The 18,595-nt window shown below is 40.8% G+C and overlaps 1 protein-coding gene and 2 long non-coding RNA genes across 4 annotated transcripts in view; 2 read left to right on the top strand and 1 right to left on the bottom strand.

Annotated features, from left to right (window-relative positions):
* dscama (Down syndrome cell adhesion molecule a) overlaps positions 1–18,595 on the bottom strand; it is a 129,197-nt gene that overhangs the window by 7,518 nt on the left and 103,084 nt on the right. For both annotated transcript variants that reach the window (XM_085174869.1, XM_085174870.1), the window contains exons 12-26: positions 16,505–16,701; positions 15,942–16,038; positions 15,699–15,827; positions 15,336–15,503; positions 14,728–14,798; positions 12,541–12,784; positions 12,135–12,281; positions 8,206–8,361; positions 7,672–7,805; positions 5,794–5,947; positions 5,280–5,397; positions 4,975–5,138; positions 4,779–4,877; positions 4,504–4,692; positions 1,276–1,566 (exon numbers count right to left, since the gene is read on the bottom strand). In XM_085174869.1, the coding sequence (XP_085030995.1) occupies positions 1,276–1,566; positions 4,504–4,692; positions 4,779–4,877; positions 4,975–5,138; positions 5,280–5,397; positions 5,794–5,947; positions 7,672–7,805; positions 8,206–8,361; positions 12,135–12,281; positions 12,541–12,784; positions 14,728–14,798; positions 15,336–15,503; positions 15,699–15,827; positions 15,942–16,038; positions 16,505–16,701 (2,358 nt within the window). The remainder of the gene's footprint in view (positions 1–1,275; positions 1,567–4,503; positions 4,693–4,778; positions 4,878–4,974; positions 5,139–5,279; positions 5,398–5,793; positions 5,948–7,671; positions 7,806–8,205; positions 8,362–12,134; positions 12,282–12,540; positions 12,785–14,727; positions 14,799–15,335; positions 15,504–15,698; positions 15,828–15,941; positions 16,039–16,504; positions 16,702–18,595) is intronic.
* The window catches only part of LOC146509394 (uncharacterized), a 42,454-nt gene that overhangs the window by 3,334 nt on the left and 20,525 nt on the right, over positions 1–18,595 (top strand). The window lies entirely within an intron of this gene.
* Positions 8,761–9,996, top strand: LOC146509396 (uncharacterized). Its single transcript, XR_014876471.1, has 2 exons — positions 8,761–8,974; positions 9,800–9,996. It is a non-coding gene; the product is annotated as an uncharacterized LOC146509396 (long non-coding RNA).

The following is an 18,595-nucleotide window of genomic DNA, read 5'->3' as shown; positions in this document are numbered from 1 at the left end:
GCCAAACCGATTTACTCAGGAACAAATAAAATACTGAAAAAAGCCAAACAACAACATGTTTAAGTTATCTAAGTGACTTATATATCATGTTTAACCTGAGTAGTGAAAGACGGCGGTGGGTTTGAAAACGATTTGCCGGGAGTCCGGTGTCCTCACGGCTCTAGTGAGCCTAGCCCCCGGCTAGCTATCGAGCTAGTGGCTAACAGACGTCTCCGAAAACGTCGGAGCGCTTTTGAAAATATGTGGTGTCTTGATAAACTGAGCAGATATTTGAGGTTTACACAGCTACATTCTCGCCTGAAAATATGTTAAACGTTTATTTTGTGACCCAGAAAGAATAATAAGAGTAATATTAAAACTAACTAGCTGCCGCCATTGTTGGAAACTGAGCTGGGACACAGCTGCTTCTTCTTCTTCAGGGTTTAACGGCAGCTGGCATCCTTGTACATGCAGTGCTGCCATCTTCTGTTTCAGTCCGTTACTACACTCTTAAATCCTACTACTTATTCCTGCGTCTTTTGTGATCTTACAAAGCTTCAAACGACGCGTCGACCATTAAATCAGTCGTCGACAATTTTGATAGTCGACGTAATCGTGACTAGTCGACTAATCGTGGCAGCCCTAGTTGACACTAATGCTTTGTTCTCATTTCGCGCAACTGTACCTCAGTACCAATGAACTCATCCTTCACAGCTTAATGCTCACCCCCACCCTCTCTTCAGCAGTCGCAGAATGTGAGTGAGGGAGGAAATGAAGTACTTGTTCCTCAGACGTGATTGTGGTAGAATACCGCTGAGCCCCTGGTGTGCAATATGAGCTGGTAATGCTGGTATCCTTTATCTCAAAGGAGATCAGGAGATTATTTGATTCTTGTGTTGGAATTCAGAGGGCTTGTGAAGGCGTCATCATGGAAGCCAGCTGCAGCCACTAGATTTGGTATGAAATGTGCTTTTTATTGCCCGATTTGTCAAAGGCGGCTCAGTCTCCTTGAGCCTGGAGCTCTGCCATTAACAGAAAAGGTAATTTATTCCTCTTTGCCTCAAACTCTCACACTTAGTCAGACTCTTAATGCTATAGCTACTGAGAACTTATGACTTTTATCACCAATTCCCTCCTAAAGTGTGAGTGTTCACATGATACTACCTCTGGAGCAGCCAGTGAATCACACAGCTACAGTACCCTGCTGGTTTCAGTAGCCCACCACAGACAATTGCTCTGCTCCCTGTGAAGAAAAGAGTGGGAAACAGATGGTCTCCTGCCACCATGTGAACTCACTGCCATCATAGCTGAGTGTTCCAAACTTGACTCTCTTCTCGGCATAGCCGGCGCTGTTGTAGACTTTCATCTGCAGCTCGTACCAGGTGGCCTCCTGCAGGTCGTAGAGGACGTAGCTCTTGGTGAGGGAGGTGCGCTGCGCCGTGGTCCAAGTGGGCGAGTCTACCGGCCGATACTCCAGGGTGAACGAGGTGATCGGGCATCCGCCGTTATTCCAGCCGTTCAGGTTGAGCTTGACTCGAGTGGCATTGATGCTAGTGAAGAGCTCCTGTTCTTTAGAGTACTGAGGTTCTGTGGGAAGAAGGAAAAATAATCAGCATTCAGACACAAAATTAAGAGCTTAAGACGAAGTACACCTTGATTAGATCTGCTTTTGCATTCACAACAGTCTTTGTTGCATACGTTCAACAAAGTGCTGGAAACAGGAAACCTCAGAGATTTGGACCCATGCTGACATTGGCAGCTATCGTGATAAGGAAGCCATTTGAGTAAACTCACTGTCAAGTTCATGAACCTTGTGACAGGGTGCATTATTTGCTGGAAGGATTTACCAGTGACTGTGTGTACACTTAATCAGATGCAACACATTCTGTGCCATCACTTTATTTTCTAAATCAGGATGTTTTCAGAAACTGAAACCAAATTCAAATTTGGTGGATCTGTCGAGCGCGCTCTGAGATTTCAACAGGGATCTGAAACCTGCACAGGCAGCGGTCTGAAACCTGAGCGGGTGGTGGGATCTGGGTGTCCTGGTAAGAAAGTCTACAGCTGAGGAGTCCACAATGAGAATTCATTCTCCAGGGTGAGACTGACTGTCACGGTTCTGGGTCAGTTTGAGCCAGTATTTTGAGTTATGTTTTGGTGTGTTTTTGCATTTTGGATTCTTTCCTTATTATGATGATAATTATGAATCTATGTTTCAGTTATTCTTGTTTAGGGATTAGTTCGTAGGTTTTGTGTTCTCATGTTTATTGCAGGTTTAGTTCAGTATCTAGTCTGTCTCTGTGTCGTGTCTGCGTTTTTGTTTAGTGGTGTCTTGTTTCCTGTTTTACTCTGAAGGTTCATGTTCCTGTCTTATGTCAGTGTTTCTAGCTTTGTTCCCCCTGTCTCATTAGGTCTTATTCCTCCCAGCTGTGTTCCCCTTCTGTCTCTAATTCCTTGATGACTTCCTCAGTGTATTTTAGCCCAGTGTGTCTTCGTGTCAGTCTCACGTCGTCTGTTCATGCACCCTATTATTAGTGATGGTGAGATGAAGCCTCATGATGAACTGAAGCTTTCCACCCAATTGGTCGACTCATGGTTCGAAGCATTGTGATGATTCATTTGCTCTACTGCGCCATCAAGTGGACAATTCAAGTGAAGCGGGCTCTAAACTGAATAAATAAATTGTTTTCTTGGTTATTTATCCCGAATATTGTCTCAGTATGTGTGATACAAAAGAGAAAGTGGAAACTATCAGGACAGAGTTTTGGTATGTTTGTGTAACTGTTAGCCTCAGACAGTCAGTCAATAGTATAATTCAGATCATAGATCAGTACATTTGCATATTTTTATAACTATAAAAAGAAAGCTGACACTTTCGAGACTTTATCTAATGTGTAAGCATCACAGCAGATGCTTTAGATTAGAATCAGTGAGCTGTCGGCTTTCAGCCCCGACCGTGTCCACGCTGTCTGGTGAGAAAGGCGACATCTCACTGATTCTGATGTGTCAGCGCTTTGTGTTTACGTCTTTGTGAAGAATCGGTGTACCTGCTCTCATTTACTGTTTTAGCTGTTTGGTGGTGGTTGAAATGTAGTACTATTTATATTAAAAATCGATTCAGGATTTTAATGAATCGATATCACGTTATCCAAGCTAGAATCGATTTTAATCGATAATCAAAACCCGCTAGTACCTGTGTAATCATGCTTATGTACATCTGGATAATGACACAAACTAGTATTTGGCGCTTCACGTTTTAATAAACTAAAAGACAGAAATCAGATTATAGGATCTGTAGTGTTGTTTATTTATATTATGGTGCTTATCATTTGTGATATTTATTACTGTGTGCATACTTTATTAGGAGAGAGAAAATAAAATAAAAAATCTCTTCCTTCCTGGTTCCATCGAAGAAGAAATGCTCAAGTAACTATGTAACACGTACGTAATCCAATTCCACAACACAGTGTGATGGGAAATCAGCTGTGTTTTTCTGCCCATTTTATTTCGAATCTGGTGCGAACCGGTGAACCAGTCCCTGAATCAGTCACGTGGTACGGACTGCCCGCGAGGCCTCGAACGTCACTGCATACGTAATCAAAGCAAGCCTCGATACGCGCTTCACAGAAACGCCCCCAAGATTACCCGACACACGATTCGACGCTTCGACACACAGAACACATCACTACCTGTTATTTCTAGCTGCACGTCATGATTCTAGCCTGCAAGATTCGGTATTGGACATGTTCATAGTCACTTTCTCCAGTCATGTTTTCCTGCACCTTCATGCGCCAGTACCGAGATCTCGTTCACAGTTTTTCATGTCGTGTTCATAATCTGTCCACAGTACTTCGTCATAGTTCAGTCCTGGTCTTCGTTCATAGCCTTAGTTACTCCCAGTTTAGGTTTTTAGTTTTGTCATTCCCATAGTTTATGGTTTGTTATTTTGCCTTCTGTATCAGCCCTGATTAAAGGCTCGCTTTGAGCTTAGCACAAGTTTTGCCTCCAGCGTCTGTGTCCGCACCTGGGTCCACCAAACACACGCTTCCACACGGTCTGCCCTCGCGGGCCGTGACACTGTCAGCTCAAGCTTCTACTACAACGCCCCGATGAGGGAGTGCAACCTCCAGAATTGCCACTGAGCCATTGTGTGTTTGCACAAAGTACACTAAAAAGTTGTTTCCATTGCTCCAAAAAATGAAAATAAAGTTAACACACCGGAGAAGATCCAGGATAATTAAAAGGCAATGATCTAAAAATAACTGCAGTCTGCTCATGCATGAGAATTTTGAAGGATCGGTCTGGTTTAAATCCAATAAAGTTTTGGCTCTTTACAGGTTTGATCACACCGTATATATTATTATTTCTCAGGGAAAAAAGTTAAAACCTCTTTGACCTTTTAAAACACGCACTCAACGTGTTTATCACTCCAATCATTTGCTGTTTTGTTAAATATTTTAACTTTTAAATAAGTCGAGGCTGCACTAACCTGTAACATGCTCCTTAAAGAAGAACAGTTCATACCTTTCCCATGGGTCTTTGCTTCGATGATCTCACTGATGCGTCCGGGGCCCACGGCATTCTGGGCGGTTAGGGTGAACTTGTACCAGGTGCCGCATTTGAGATTTTCTAGCCTGTAAGAGCGCTCACTTGGACTGATGGCAAAATTACCCCACTGTTCACTGTTATCCTCTGAGTACTGCAAAATGTAGCCTGAAGGTGGCACAGATGGAGACATGAATGTAAATCAAATGGTAAAAAAAGCAGTGACAGAAAAGGACAGGTAGAGTCTCTCTGACCTCTAATGGAGCTGCCACCGTTATCTCCTGGGATCCAGGAGAGGGTGATGGAGGTGGTGGTTGTCTTGGTCACTGTGAGGCGAGGCTGGTCAGGTGGAACTGAAGGAAACAGCAGGATTTAAAGAAAGAAATCTAGCACTGAAAAAGATGATAACGAGTCATTCTTTCGTCTTTCTGCCCACGTTGTCATTCTCACCTTGAACCTGGAGGTTTAGGACAATCTTGTCCAGCCCAAAGCTGTTACTGGCCACACATGTGTAGTTCCCAGAATCCTCTGCTTTCACTGTGCGGATAACGAGGCTGCCGTTCGTATGGACGCTGCGCCGGCTGTCAATCGCAACGGGTGCTGGGGTCCCGTTGCTGAGGCAGAGATGCATGTACAATTAATTTTCAGCTTCTAGTGTGCCACACAGACACTGGATATTTTAAGGAGACAATATCCACAAATATTCAGCTGTGAAAAGATCCTCAGTGATCCTCAGGGATTAGTATTTTACTCACATCTCCTTCAGCCACTTGATGGTTGGTGAAGGATCGCCAACTGCCTTACATGGCAGCAAGATGTCCCTCATCCAGGGGGTCGTTACGGTCCTGTTGAAGGTCAGGATCCGAGCCGGAGCTGCAAAAACACACAACTGATCAGCCTGCAGTGAAATTCTTTCTACAGGGGAGCAATAGAAAGAATCGTAACTGCAAAGATCACAAACTGGTATTAGATATGCACAGTGCAAGACCAGAAAGCTCTGCAGTGGGCGCTTAATATAGGAGCTGACTCCAGATTATAAGGCCTGTTGGTATGTGCATCAGCTTATCTGCGTTTACAGAGCATGTAACATGTTACCAGGGCCGAATGTAGCATTATTCCCATTTAGCTCCTTGTCTTAAGAGTAATTTTTACCCAATCTGCACATTTCACGCATCCACTTTGCACTTCGAGCTCACAAACGTGAAACCAGGCAACAGAGAGCTGTTCAGCATTGAAAAGCACATTTTATAAGAGAGTAGCTCCACCGACCCTCAGCCATGGGTTTGACAGTGATGATCTCGCTGGCATTTCCACGGCCCGCAGCAGTCACCGCAACAACCCACACACTGTACTGACGGTTTTTGCTCAGGTTGGGGATGCGGTAGAAGAATACATCTGGGGCCGCCTCAAACTCACTGCTCACCTGGAGGAGGGAGGACGTTCATAAATGACTCCAGTACATTAAAAAAAACACTCAGGGGTAAAACTACACATGCTGATGTTTTCTATTGAGCCCAAACCAGTAATGAACAAATATCGTGTTTGCACTAGGGCTGCCACAAATGATTATTTTGATAGTCGACTAGTCACCGATTATTTTTGCGATTAGTCGACTAATCAGATCATCATCCATTGGACGTAAAACTACAGCTTATTGCACCAGCAGCATCTGCTCTTATATAACTATCATTAGCTTACAGCTTGTTTCGGTTAAGTTTAATAAACTCCTTGCTATCTAAAATATAACAGGACACCGGAGTAAATTCTTGAGCGTACTCTCACACTTCTGATAATCAGCTGTCTGCTTGACGTTTATTCAGCTGTGTAAAAACTATAACTTTAATCTCAGCCAAACCGATTTACTCAGGAACAAATAAAATACTGAAAAAAGCCAAACAATAACATTTTCAAGTTATCTAAGTGACTTATATATCATGTTTAACCTGAGTAGCGAAAGACGGCGGTGGGTTTGAAAACGATTTGCCGGGAGTCCGGTGTTCTCACGGCTCTAGTTAGCCTAGCCCCCGGCTAGCTAACGAGCTAGTGGGTAACAGACGTCTCCGAAAACGTCGGAGCGCTTTTGAAAATATGTGGTGTCTTGATAAACTGAGCAGATATTTGAGGTTTACACAGCTACATTCTCGTCTGAAAATATGTTAAACGTTTATTTTGTGACCCAGAAAGAATAATAAGAGTAATATTAAAACTAACTAGCTGCCGCCATTGTTGGAAACTGAGCTGGGCTGCGCTATGAATTCTGGGACACAGCTTCTTCTTCTTCGGGGTTTAACGGCAGCTGGCATCCTTGTACATGCAGTGCTGCCATCTTCTGTTTCAGTCCGTTATTACACTCTTAAATCCTACTACTTATTCCTGCGTCTTTTGTGATCTTACAAAGCTTCAAACGACGCGTCGACTATTAAATCAGTCGTCGACGGTTTTGATAGTCGACGTAATCGTGACTAGTTGACTAATCGTGGCAGCCCTAGTTTGCACCCAGCTGGACTGATGCTGTCCACAACCAGTTCTCAAACAGCTCAACTTATACTGGCCAGAGTTCACATTTAGACCAAACAATTCACTATCTGTGATTTTTTTTGTACACCTCTGCAAATGTTATAGTTGTTTAGGTGCTACAAATATTTGTGTTTCACATGTTCATGCCTTGTGTGTACACACATCTTTAGGACATATCACATATTTACAGTTGCTTGTATGATAAATGCTTCAAATAGTAATAAATAAATGGTTCTAAATGTCCTGATATGCAGGGCTATGGAAAATTAGGGTGCTGTAGCATTATGCTGAGCAGGTGTGAAGCTCTTTAAAGCTAAAGAAACCCACACAATTACTAATTATTTCTGTTTTTTTGTAAACTTTTGTTTTTACTTTTACTGTAATTATTAAACAAACATAAGTCGTCTTTGCTTCGAGCCGAAGCTCCAGTTTCCTGGTTATCAGTGATTCTTTCATTTTGAACTATTCAAATTCAAAATGCTGTAAAACAGTAACCACGACAACCCTTGTTAGCAACTGTCTCTAGCTTTAAAACCGGAACTTGAATTAAAAAACGAACAAACAACGTTGCAACAATGTGTAACAGTGTAACATTGTCTTTGTGAATGATACTTTGTTGATGTGTTTTACCGTGGGGTGTGGGTTGGAGCAGAAAACGGTGTATTTTCTGATGATGCCGTTCACTTTGAGAGGAGGAAGCCAGGACACGAACACCATTGAGTTGGATGCAGCTGCTGCCTTTACACCCGCCGGAGGACCGGGAACTGAAAGCACGAGATCATTTAGTTGATATACTCCCCACATTAAGCTAATATTAATACTTGAAAGATTTTTATGGCTCTTTTTACACTGATTATACAGCTAGATAACAGATGGCCACATAACATATTCTCTCTGCATGCGAGACTTACTGCTCTCTACTTAATAAGTATATTTAGGATCCTGCCTCATTTTTATCCCAGTAAAATACTGTTGGTCTAGAAAAACTGACATTTAGTGTAAAGAGGGGAGATATTGTAATTCCTTGAGGCAGTGAGTCAAATTCACTTTAGCACAGATCTTAGCATAACCTGACCATGAAACAACCTCTATGACAGAAGCTCGCTACAACCTGACAGCTGCGCTTGGGCCTTTTTATTCGGAGAGGCGACTTAATCGGCCTACCGTCCTCCTTGGTGCGGGTGTAAATCTGCTCACTGCGGACACCGTCACCAGCTCTGGTGAAGGCCAGCACCTGGATGCTGTAGTTGGTATATTTCTCCAATCCATCCAACTCCAGTGAGGGCTTAGAGGTTGTCACGTTCCTGATCTCTCCGAGCTCTGGCCGACAGAAAACAGAAGAAGATGAGAGAGTTTGGAGAATAGTGAATAAATCAGCGTGGTGTCGACACATCTCTGTTCACTTCTGACATGTTAAACTGTTTGCATTGTTATTTTTGACTGGAAAAAATGAGACTGAGAATAACTGCACATATAATGTCTGTGTAGGCTCTCAGTCATCCAGGTCGTGGTAATCTAAGGACCTTGGAAACATCTTCAGGAAACTTAAAGAAGTCTTTCTTTGTTAACCTAAACAGTTATATGTTTAGGTTCTGAACTTGTTTAAATTCAGATTTATCCTCTAAACACACTGACAGCAGTATTAAATCGGGCTTCAGTATATGTAAGAATATTCTGGTTCCTGAATTATTTTTGTGGAAAACAAAAATCCCCATAATGTCTCCTGTTGTAAATAATCCTGTTATGTGACAGGTTGCCACTGGTCCAAACATGTGACTACTAAAATATAGAGGCTCAAATACATAAAAGTAATATGAGGCCTAAGTGAGCACAGTCTGAGATGATTTCATATTCAGTCACAAAATTGAAACAAGCCTGGATCCAAGCGTACATGCTTCCCTCAGCTCTTAACTTCAGGATTATCAATGTGTCTGTATTCCTTCACCACAATGTAATAATAATAATAATAACTTTATTTATAAAGCGCTTTCAAACAAAGTGCTGTACAACTATTTGAAACTAAAAAGATAAAAATAATAATAATAAAAGCGATACAGGTAAAAGACACAATACAAGTTAAAAACAGTAAAAATTTAAAACTAAAAGCCGTAGAATTAAGACTTGTAAGATAAGGTGAACAAATGTGTCTTCAGCTTAGTTTTAAAAACCTCCACAGAGCCTGCCTAACATCTTGAGGGAGGTTGTTCCACAGAAACGGGGCACAAAAAGAAAAAGCTCTCCGATTGTCTTTTTTCTGGCTCTAGGAACCTTTAGAAGGTCTGAGATTGGAGAGCACAGGATGGAACGTAAAGATGTAAAAGGTCGGAGACGTATGAAGGTGCTAATCCATTTAAAGCCTTGTAGGTGAGCAGCAGGACCTTAAAATCTGCTCGAACCTAACAAGGTAACCAATGCAGAGAGTTCAGTACAGGGCTAATGCGCTCAAATTTCCCAGTTCTTGTTAACATGCAAGCAGCTGCATTTTGCACCATCTGCAGACCTCTAAAACTTTTCTTTGGTAGCCCAGAAAGAAGAGCATTACAATAATCAATACGTGAGGACACAAATGCATGGACAAGAACCTCTGCAGTGTCGCTTGACAAACTTTGTCTGATTCTGGCTGATGTTCCTCAAATGATAAAAGGCGGTCTTTGTTATCTCTTTTACATGAGACTCGAAAGAGAGCGCCATGTCGAACCACACGCCCAAGTTTTTTACCTTGTCCCTACAATTTATGACACTGTCATCAATTCTCAAGATGCGTTCTCCTCCACAGTTCTAGCTTTTCATTTCACTCCAGAGATCTATAACGGACCCCCAGCTACTGCTCTTCTCCTCATTAAGGAGCTTTTAAAACACTTGACAAACACAATAGGATGTACAGGTTAACCAAGACTGTGGTTGTCTGTGTCTGGCCCACAGTCTTCATATCCAGGAACATATAAAAATCAAAAATTATGTTTGCATCAAACTGGAACCACATCCCGATAAAGAAAAGTGACAATAATCAGAGGCCTGTATTTTTCTGGTGCCTGCAACTGCGAGATAACTGCAGCTCTCCCGTGACTTGAATTGATTCGAACGGTGGATTAATTGTTTTTCCGAGCCAAAAGGATATTTGCAGATGGTGTGATGATTTGCTGCTGTTCATTGTTTGACATAATTGCTGAAGATAATAGTTTTTGGCTGTTTAGGCTGTTGGTCAGACAAAAGAAGCAATTTGAATATTTTACATTATAATTTTTTAACTGTTTTTCTGACATTATGGGGGAAAATAGACTGAATAAGCTAGAAAATCACTGGCAGAGTATTAAAAATTCAGTTCTGTGGTCTTTTAAATTTTAGATATTTACAAAAAACAAAAACAAATGAACAAAGTCATAACATCCAGTTTGTTCTTGTGTACAAACTGCAACACCAGCACAGCCTGCACCGCTGCAGGTTCTATAGCTCCCTCTGCTGGTCAATGAGATTATTTCATCATCCTGATGTACTACACTTGTCTGGCATTGAGTGCAATAAACAGCTCAATATATTAATTGTTAGGCTACAGTATATATAAAAAATTATAAACACAAATATTTAAAAAATAATAGCATTTTAATGTAGCTTTGAGAATACATTCACTGTTACCATGCAAACTAGCCATGGCTGTCAGGTCTTGAGCGTTCATGTTCTGTAGGCAGGCCGATGTGATGTGACAGTGCAAGGGGCAAAGGTAATCACGCTGTCACAAGCAATCTGGCTGACACTGCCGTGCTATGCTGTCCGCCTTCCATCAGCATACAGCCTGTTGGCCAGCAGTGAAGGTTATGCCAGGCCTTAAAAATCCTACAACGTAGGAGTAACTACACTAAAAGCTACTTGTTTCTAATGACCAAGAAAAAGTCACACGCAGTAAAGATTCGAGCCGGCATGTCAGGATGGTAACTTAGAGCACTGCTTAACCTTAGCAATTCTATAAATCTCTTTACACGTGCACATATTTACAGTAATAGCCTCAGAAGTGATGGCCTACTATTGGCATCAACAATATCTTGCCCAAGGACATCTCAGAATAGTAGGACCATTAACTCTGCTGTAATTGGGCAACACGCTCCAAAACCACAGTGAAGCTGTCAGAGTGTCCTTGGATATGGACTGGTCAAGTAAAACTATTTGGTCTAGGCTCAGTGTGGGGATCTGCAGGGCTTTACTACATGTAAGAAAACAGTGGGCCTCATTCACCGACACACACAAATCAAATGTTTTATGCACAAATCTGAGCTTCACCACTATTTTCTTTATCTGAATCTGTTTGTAGCTACTAACAAATTAGAGCATCAGTCCACAAGAATGCAGGAATTGCAGGAGATGGTTGTCCTTCCTGCTAAGAGGGAGTTTTTCCTTCCCACTATTGCCCATAGAGGTTGTTTGACTGTTGGGGTTTTCTCTGTATTACTGTAGCGTCTATTAGGTGCTTAGAGGTGACTGAACAAAGCTGAATTGGATTGAAATAAACAATAAAGACCGTGGTTGGATAAAATAATATAAAAACAAATCTTTAGAATATTAAAACAACATTAATTAAATGTTAAATGGAACCATATTAAATGAACAGATGTATTAAATAATTAGAAAACGGATGCCCCTTCATCCTTGTTGGATGTTATGACTTTGACCTACATTTCTTTATCCACTGACACTCTTGTGTTAACAGATCAGGTGATCCTTGTCCAGGGAACGCAGCTCTCTCTGACTCAGTTATTTTAGCCTAAGCGTCACCATCTCTGCATTTGATTTTTGTCACTTGTGGCTTGATCTGGCTCTTAGCTCACACACTGTTCCTTCAGACATGCTAGCAGGCTAGGTGTGCATCAGACAGGGTTATCCACCTCTGCTCTGATTGGAAGCAGACTCATAGTAGTGCAGATCACACCAACCTGTGTGTGTGTATGTTTTCATGAAAGAAATGCTATCAGGAATTGTTTATAATTATACTCTATTTGAGGAGGAAGTGCAGATTTCTGGAGACTGAGATGCATTTTTGTAAAATGCATGTTAATCTAAACTCAGGTTTGCATGCTCTCGTGTGTGTGTGTGTGTGTGTGTACCTCCATCAGGCAGGTTGGCCCAGTAGATAACCCTGAATCCCAGCAAGTTGCCATTCAGAGCTTCTTTAGGAGGCGTCAGCCAGGACAGTGAAATGACCTCTGGGGAAGTCGCGACGGCCTGGACGTTCTCTGGGGGACGACTGGGCACTGAGTAGAAAAAACCCAGAGTATAAAAACAAACACTGACAACACACGTAATACCCAGTGATCTCCACTAGGTTGTGTTACATCCTCACAAATAGCTGCAACATTAAACCAGCTGCCTGGCTCCTTCACAGCTGTGTTTGTAATGCGATACTCCAAATGTATTTAGATGAAGGCTTTTGTCTCATATTCTGCGTACAACATTTCTCATTCATTGAAATGTTGAAAATAAAAAGAATCGTTTTATTTCCTCCCCTCTTACCGTCCTCCAGTGTGGTAGCAGCCACCTCGGTGGAAGACGGCCCCGTCCCGGCGCTGTTACTGGCTTGCACCACGACTCCATACTGGGTGAACTTCTTCAGATTATCCAACACCAGGCTTTCTGCATTGTCCCCTGTGGTCTCCACGCTGATCACACTGAACTGGTAGTTTCCTCCTGAGCTGTACTCCCTGTAGCCTACCTGGTAGCCTTTGATGGCCCCATTTTGGAGGTGCTTTTTGGGCGGCTGGCAGAAAAATGACAACACTCATTAGAGATTTTCCGGCTGAATTAAATATACACCGTGCTAACGAGGGAGTGCTAGCACACACACAGATAATTTGTCAGTTAATCAGATTTTTTCCACTCATGCTCCTATCATGTGTTGTTCACATCTGGTAATGAAATCCATCTTGTTTGTAACACCCAACCTACCAAAACACAATCAAAAATGCATTAAGGGCGTATTTAGGTCTGAATGGTCAGTGCGGTAACGACACATGACACCAAGCAGGTGATGCATCCAAATGCATCCCTCATTCTGCTGCAGGAAAAGAAAATGTTGTAATGCTGCAAATGATTTATATTCAAATCATTCTGTTTGTCTTTCTTAATCATTTACTGGAACTGAAGCACCAGCACAAACCTTTTGTTTTTGCTGGTTGAGAGAAAATGTGCACTTTTTATCATTTAAAGCGTAGCTGTGTGCCATTTGTGGAAGCATGACGTGGATGCATGAATTGAATTGCTCTGAAATACAACAATCCAAGCTTTAAACAAGACCACACATTATTGCACATTGCAAATTAACGGATTCCCCGACTTTCAAATAAGCAGATGAGAAATGCAAATATTGTAACTTCTTCTGAAAAAGCAGAGTAATAAAATATCCTACAGCAAACTGGTTCAAATCCTCAAAGTAAAATAAAGAAACACCTGAGCTGAGCTACTCTGCTCGCTGCTGAGCTAATCCACAGGAGCAGCAGCAGGTTAAATGCTTGTGGACACAGTGGAGAGAAAAGCACTGGATTTGGAGATACATTTGATTATATATATATATTAGGGGTGCAACGATACTCGTATCGATATTGAACCGTTCGATACAGTGCTTTCGGTTCGGTACGCATATGTATCGAACAATACAACATTTTTAATTTATTTTATCAACTTTTCTTCTGACGATGCTGTCTGTGTTGAGCGCTCAGTGGATCTGCGCTCGACAGTGCAGCCTAGGCGGAGTAGTCGAATGCAGATTCACTGAGCGCAGGGCAAGCTAGCAAGACAGAAGCTAAGCTAGTTGCAACATGGCAAATTGAACCTCCCCCACCCTCATTCAGATCTGGCCTTTGGAACTATTTTGGTCTTCATGTGACGTATGACCCTGAAGGTAAGCGCGTCATGGACTAAAGTAAAACAGTATGTTGGATGTGCCACGCAATGCTCAATTGGTGGGAACTAGTGCGTTAGCGCAGTTAGCTCGTTAACGTGTTTGGCCGTCCAGCCCCATGCACAGGGCGATCCGCGGTATCTCGTTAACGGAGATTTGCTGTGTTGTAGCGTTAACTTCATTTCAGATTAACGCTGACAGCACTAGTGGGAACACAACGAATATGACTGCACATTTACTCCGACATCATCCTCGTGCAAAGACAAGTGGAAGCAGACAAAAACAACAAGCAGCATGCTACAAACTTTACCCGAGTCATTTAGACAGCCGTTAGCACATGATTCTCCTTATGGGGACCTGATATGTTTAATATGCTGCTGAGAATATAGCCCAGAAGAAGCGTATAGTATAGCTTTTATTGTGGAAAGAGACGTTTCTCTGTAATAAACTCTCTTTTCCAAAGATGAGGGATTTCTCCATCAGATAGATTTATTTATTTTTTTTAATTATTTTGTTGTTTCAGCAACATTAAATTTAAAAACTGTACTTTTGAGTTAAAATATATATTTATAATTTTAATAAATGACAAATTAAAAAAGCATGAACATTTTTTTGTATCGAAAAAATATCGAACCATGACACCAAAGTATCGAACCGAACTGTGAATTTTGTGTATCGTTGCACCCCTAATATGTATATATATATATATATATATATATATATATTAATCTGCATCTATATGGATACAGCTAAAGACTGCACACGTTCAGTCTATGGTAACACACAGGATCAGATGAACTTACCCTCCACGTGACTCGGATGCTCTGGGAGGAGAGGGCTTCCAGCTGCACATCCTGAGGTGGACCGTCAGGAGCTGAGATCATGTCAACGACATAAACGTCTGATTAAAGTGTGCACATCGAACCAACTGAATGAGTGAGGCTGTGGATAAATACATGGAGCTTGTATATGTAGGTGGCTGCAGAGGGCGAGGGGAGGCTGCCAGAGTGGGGAGCACTTGGGGGGTAATTTGCAAAGGGCTCCTGCTTTTCTCTATTGACCAGAGTGTGACATTTACTACTGAGGCCGCTAATTGAAAAGTTTTGCTTTTAGTGCAGGGTCAGCGTGTGTTCAATAATGCATCAGAGCCGATGGGCTGATGTCACCAGGCTGTTAATGAAGCAACACAGTTGGCTCTTCACCTTCTTTTGCCTCTTGTCTCTAATTCGCTGCTCACACTCTGATTGTTGTCTTTCGCCGTGCGTTTTTGCTACACCGAGTTTTGTCTTACTGTACATTATTCACAGTCCTGAAAATCAGATAATTGCGCGCTTGCATTATTTAGTCCTGCAGAGAAAAACAGCACAGAGTGCATTTGGCTTTGTGAGCGATTCAATCTCTTAATTCTCACCTGCTTCATCAGTGGTGATGGTGAGCTCATTGCTGGCCTCACTCTTCCCAATCAGGTTCTTGGCAAACATGCGGATGTTGTAGGTGGACGAAGGGTGAAGGTCGATGATGGTGGCCTGGTTGAGCTGAGGGGAGACGTCTTTGGTCTTCTGTGCGGTATCCCAGGAGGCTGAGGGGGGAAAGGCCAAGTTTTATTGGTGGGCCTGAACTCAAGAGGTCAAATCAGACTAAGTGCATTAAATTATAGCTTTGAGATTAAATGAATGCACTGATTAATTCACGTCTCTCTACTGGCTTAGCTGTTTTCCAGACTGGTATTACACCAGTGTGTTGTAATTATGGACTTAAATGAGCTTCACTGTACCTGATTTATTCTTGCTCTCAATATCAAAGCCTGTTATTGGACTGTTGCCATCGAACCCCATTGTCCAACGCAGTGCGATGGTTCTGTCTTTCACTTCTCTGATCTCCACTTCTGGGGGGTCCGGGGGCTCTACAATGCCCAAAGTTAACTCAGTGTTACTGGAGGATGCATTATTGTGAGGCTTAAAAGGATCTGCTCAAGACGAGCATTCGCTGGCTTTATTTCAGTCAGGTGAAGTCATACCTTGTACCGTGAGCTGTATGATTCCTCGGTCTTCACCAAAAGAGTTGATGGCATGGCAGGAGAAGAAGCCGGAGTCCTCCCTCACTGTGGGCATGATCTAGTGGATGCAGATGAACGACAGGACGTGAATAATGAATGGGTGTAGAATAATACATCTAATGGATGCCTTTTGGTCCATTAGTATTGCCGAAGTAACAAAGTGGGAATAATTGTTGTATCTTTATATTTTGGGATGTTGCCTCAGCATAAGGATCTTGGCAGGATGTGAAACATCATTTAGAAAATTGTTTCCCATCGTTTTTGGCTTTTGAATGTTTGTGGCCTTGAATGTAAATGTAAAAATACAATATTCCCTCTTGTGTCTGTAATGATGTGACGATGCTACAGATTCATCCCAGCACATCCCCATAGATGGCAAACATACAGTATCCATCTTTAAATACATACTAACAATTGGATTAGGTTTAAATCTAATTTAACTCACATGGAAACTGCTCCAAATATCAAACCATCATCATACACCAACAAAATATAATCTCAGACTGACCACTGCAGCCTCCTACCTGCAGGGTGGAGATGACTTCATCGCCCACCTCCTTGACAGAAACCACGTAGCGGCTGGTCTCGGGGTTGATGATGCGTTCCTCCTTTTCCCAGCGCACCATGATGGGTTTCTCGCCATGGGCCGTGCAGCTCATCTTCTTTTCTTCGCCCTGCGTGGCCAATGTGGTGTTGGGGTAGGACGTGATCATAGCGGGGACTGGTGTGGAGACAAAGTGGAGAGAAAAAGATTTTGTTAGTTTCATTTCACAGGTGACATCGGTGCTCTGTAAACACCAGCTGTTGTTCAAAGGAACAACAACTTTTAATTAAGATATTGATGTTTTGTATTGACAAGATATTGTTGTGGTATCAGTATTGATATAAATATGTAGGCATATAAGATCTACTGATGCCCGTCTGTTGTATCAATTTTCAAATAAATGTTCAAATGTAGTGTGAGAAAGAGCTTTAAACCAGTATGGGCTTATATCTCTCTCTCTCTCTCTATATATATATATATATATACACATACATATATATATATATATATATATATATACATATATATATATACGTATACACATATATATATGTATACACATACACATATATATATGTATACACATATACGTATACACATATACGTATACACATATATACACATATACGTATACACATATACATATACACATATATACACATATATACACATACACATATACACATATATACATATACACATATATACATATATACATATACACATATATACATATACACATATACACATATATACATATACACATATATACATATATACATACACATATACACACATATATATACATACATATATATATATACATACATACATATACATATACATATATATATATACACATATATATACATATATATATATATACATACATATATATACATATATATATATATACATACATATATATATATGTATGTATATATATATATATGTATATATGTATATATATATATATACATATATATATATATACATATATATATATATATATATATGTATATATATATACACATATATATACATATATATATATATATATATATATATATATATATATACATACGTACATACATATGTGCAGTTTAAAAAATGATCAGACCACGTGCCATAAAAAACAAGAAAAAAAATAAAGGAAATAACTGAATTTTTGCATGTTTATAAAGAAAAAATAACAATGTGCTTTAGTAGTTCTTTACATTTTTTATATTTGAGTATTTCAATATTCCATATTTCAGTTGAAGACCTTGAGCATTCTAGTGGAAACATAAAACTGTGTTGGTAATTACAATTTATACAACAATAACGATAAAACTTAAATTCCACTGTGATGCTTCGGCGTGACCTTAAACAGGCTGTTCACGCTCAAGAGCTCAAGACAAGAGAAAGAACGCAAGAAGAGTGAAACATGTATTCAGTATATTCAATAGTGTCACGTGTCTGCAGGCTGCATGTTTTCTTAGGTAAGTATGTTGGTGCCTGTGATGGCTGCACTTACAGCCACACAGTGGTAATACCCACCATGTTTGTAGAGGCTTATAAGTAACATCGCATTCACATGTCTTTCTTTAAATATAGGAATTAATTTACAGGACAATAAATAACTGGTTTTGGTTTAGAGTTAATTCACATATCCACATAACACTGCATTCTAAAATAAGTGCGCACATTTTAGTTTACACTGTTATGTATGATTAATCTTTTGTTTTCTGAGTTACCTTAGTTGCAGCTGTTCCAGTCCCTTGGTTAAGGAGCCAAGAGGTGGAAAAGGGGCGGAGCCAGCTTTAAAGGAAGACTACAAATTGGTTCATGCCATAACTCGGGACCATGGGGGGGAATTGGAGTTCATTATGTTTGGTTTAGTTAGGTTTTGTGTGTTTTACCCCTTCTCCTGTTTTTTGTGGGCTGATCAGCCACTATTTAAGTTTCCCCTTTGTCTCGTTAAGTTAGGTCAGTTTGTTTGAGTTATCAGTAGTGTTGTCAACTTTGAGTAGAGTTTTGTTATTTTGACCTCTTTTATTTTGATTTTGATTCTTTTTGCATGATTTAACCA

The sequence above is a fragment of the Neolamprologus multifasciatus genome, chromosome 10, assembly GCF_963576455.1.
Source record: "Neolamprologus multifasciatus chromosome 10, fNeoMul1.2, whole genome shotgun sequence".
Lineage (NCBI taxonomy): Eukaryota > Metazoa > Chordata > Actinopteri > Cichliformes > Cichlidae > Neolamprologus > Neolamprologus multifasciatus.
The sequence above is the reverse complement of the archived record's forward strand: the minus strand, read 5'-3'. Positions and strand labels throughout refer to the sequence as shown.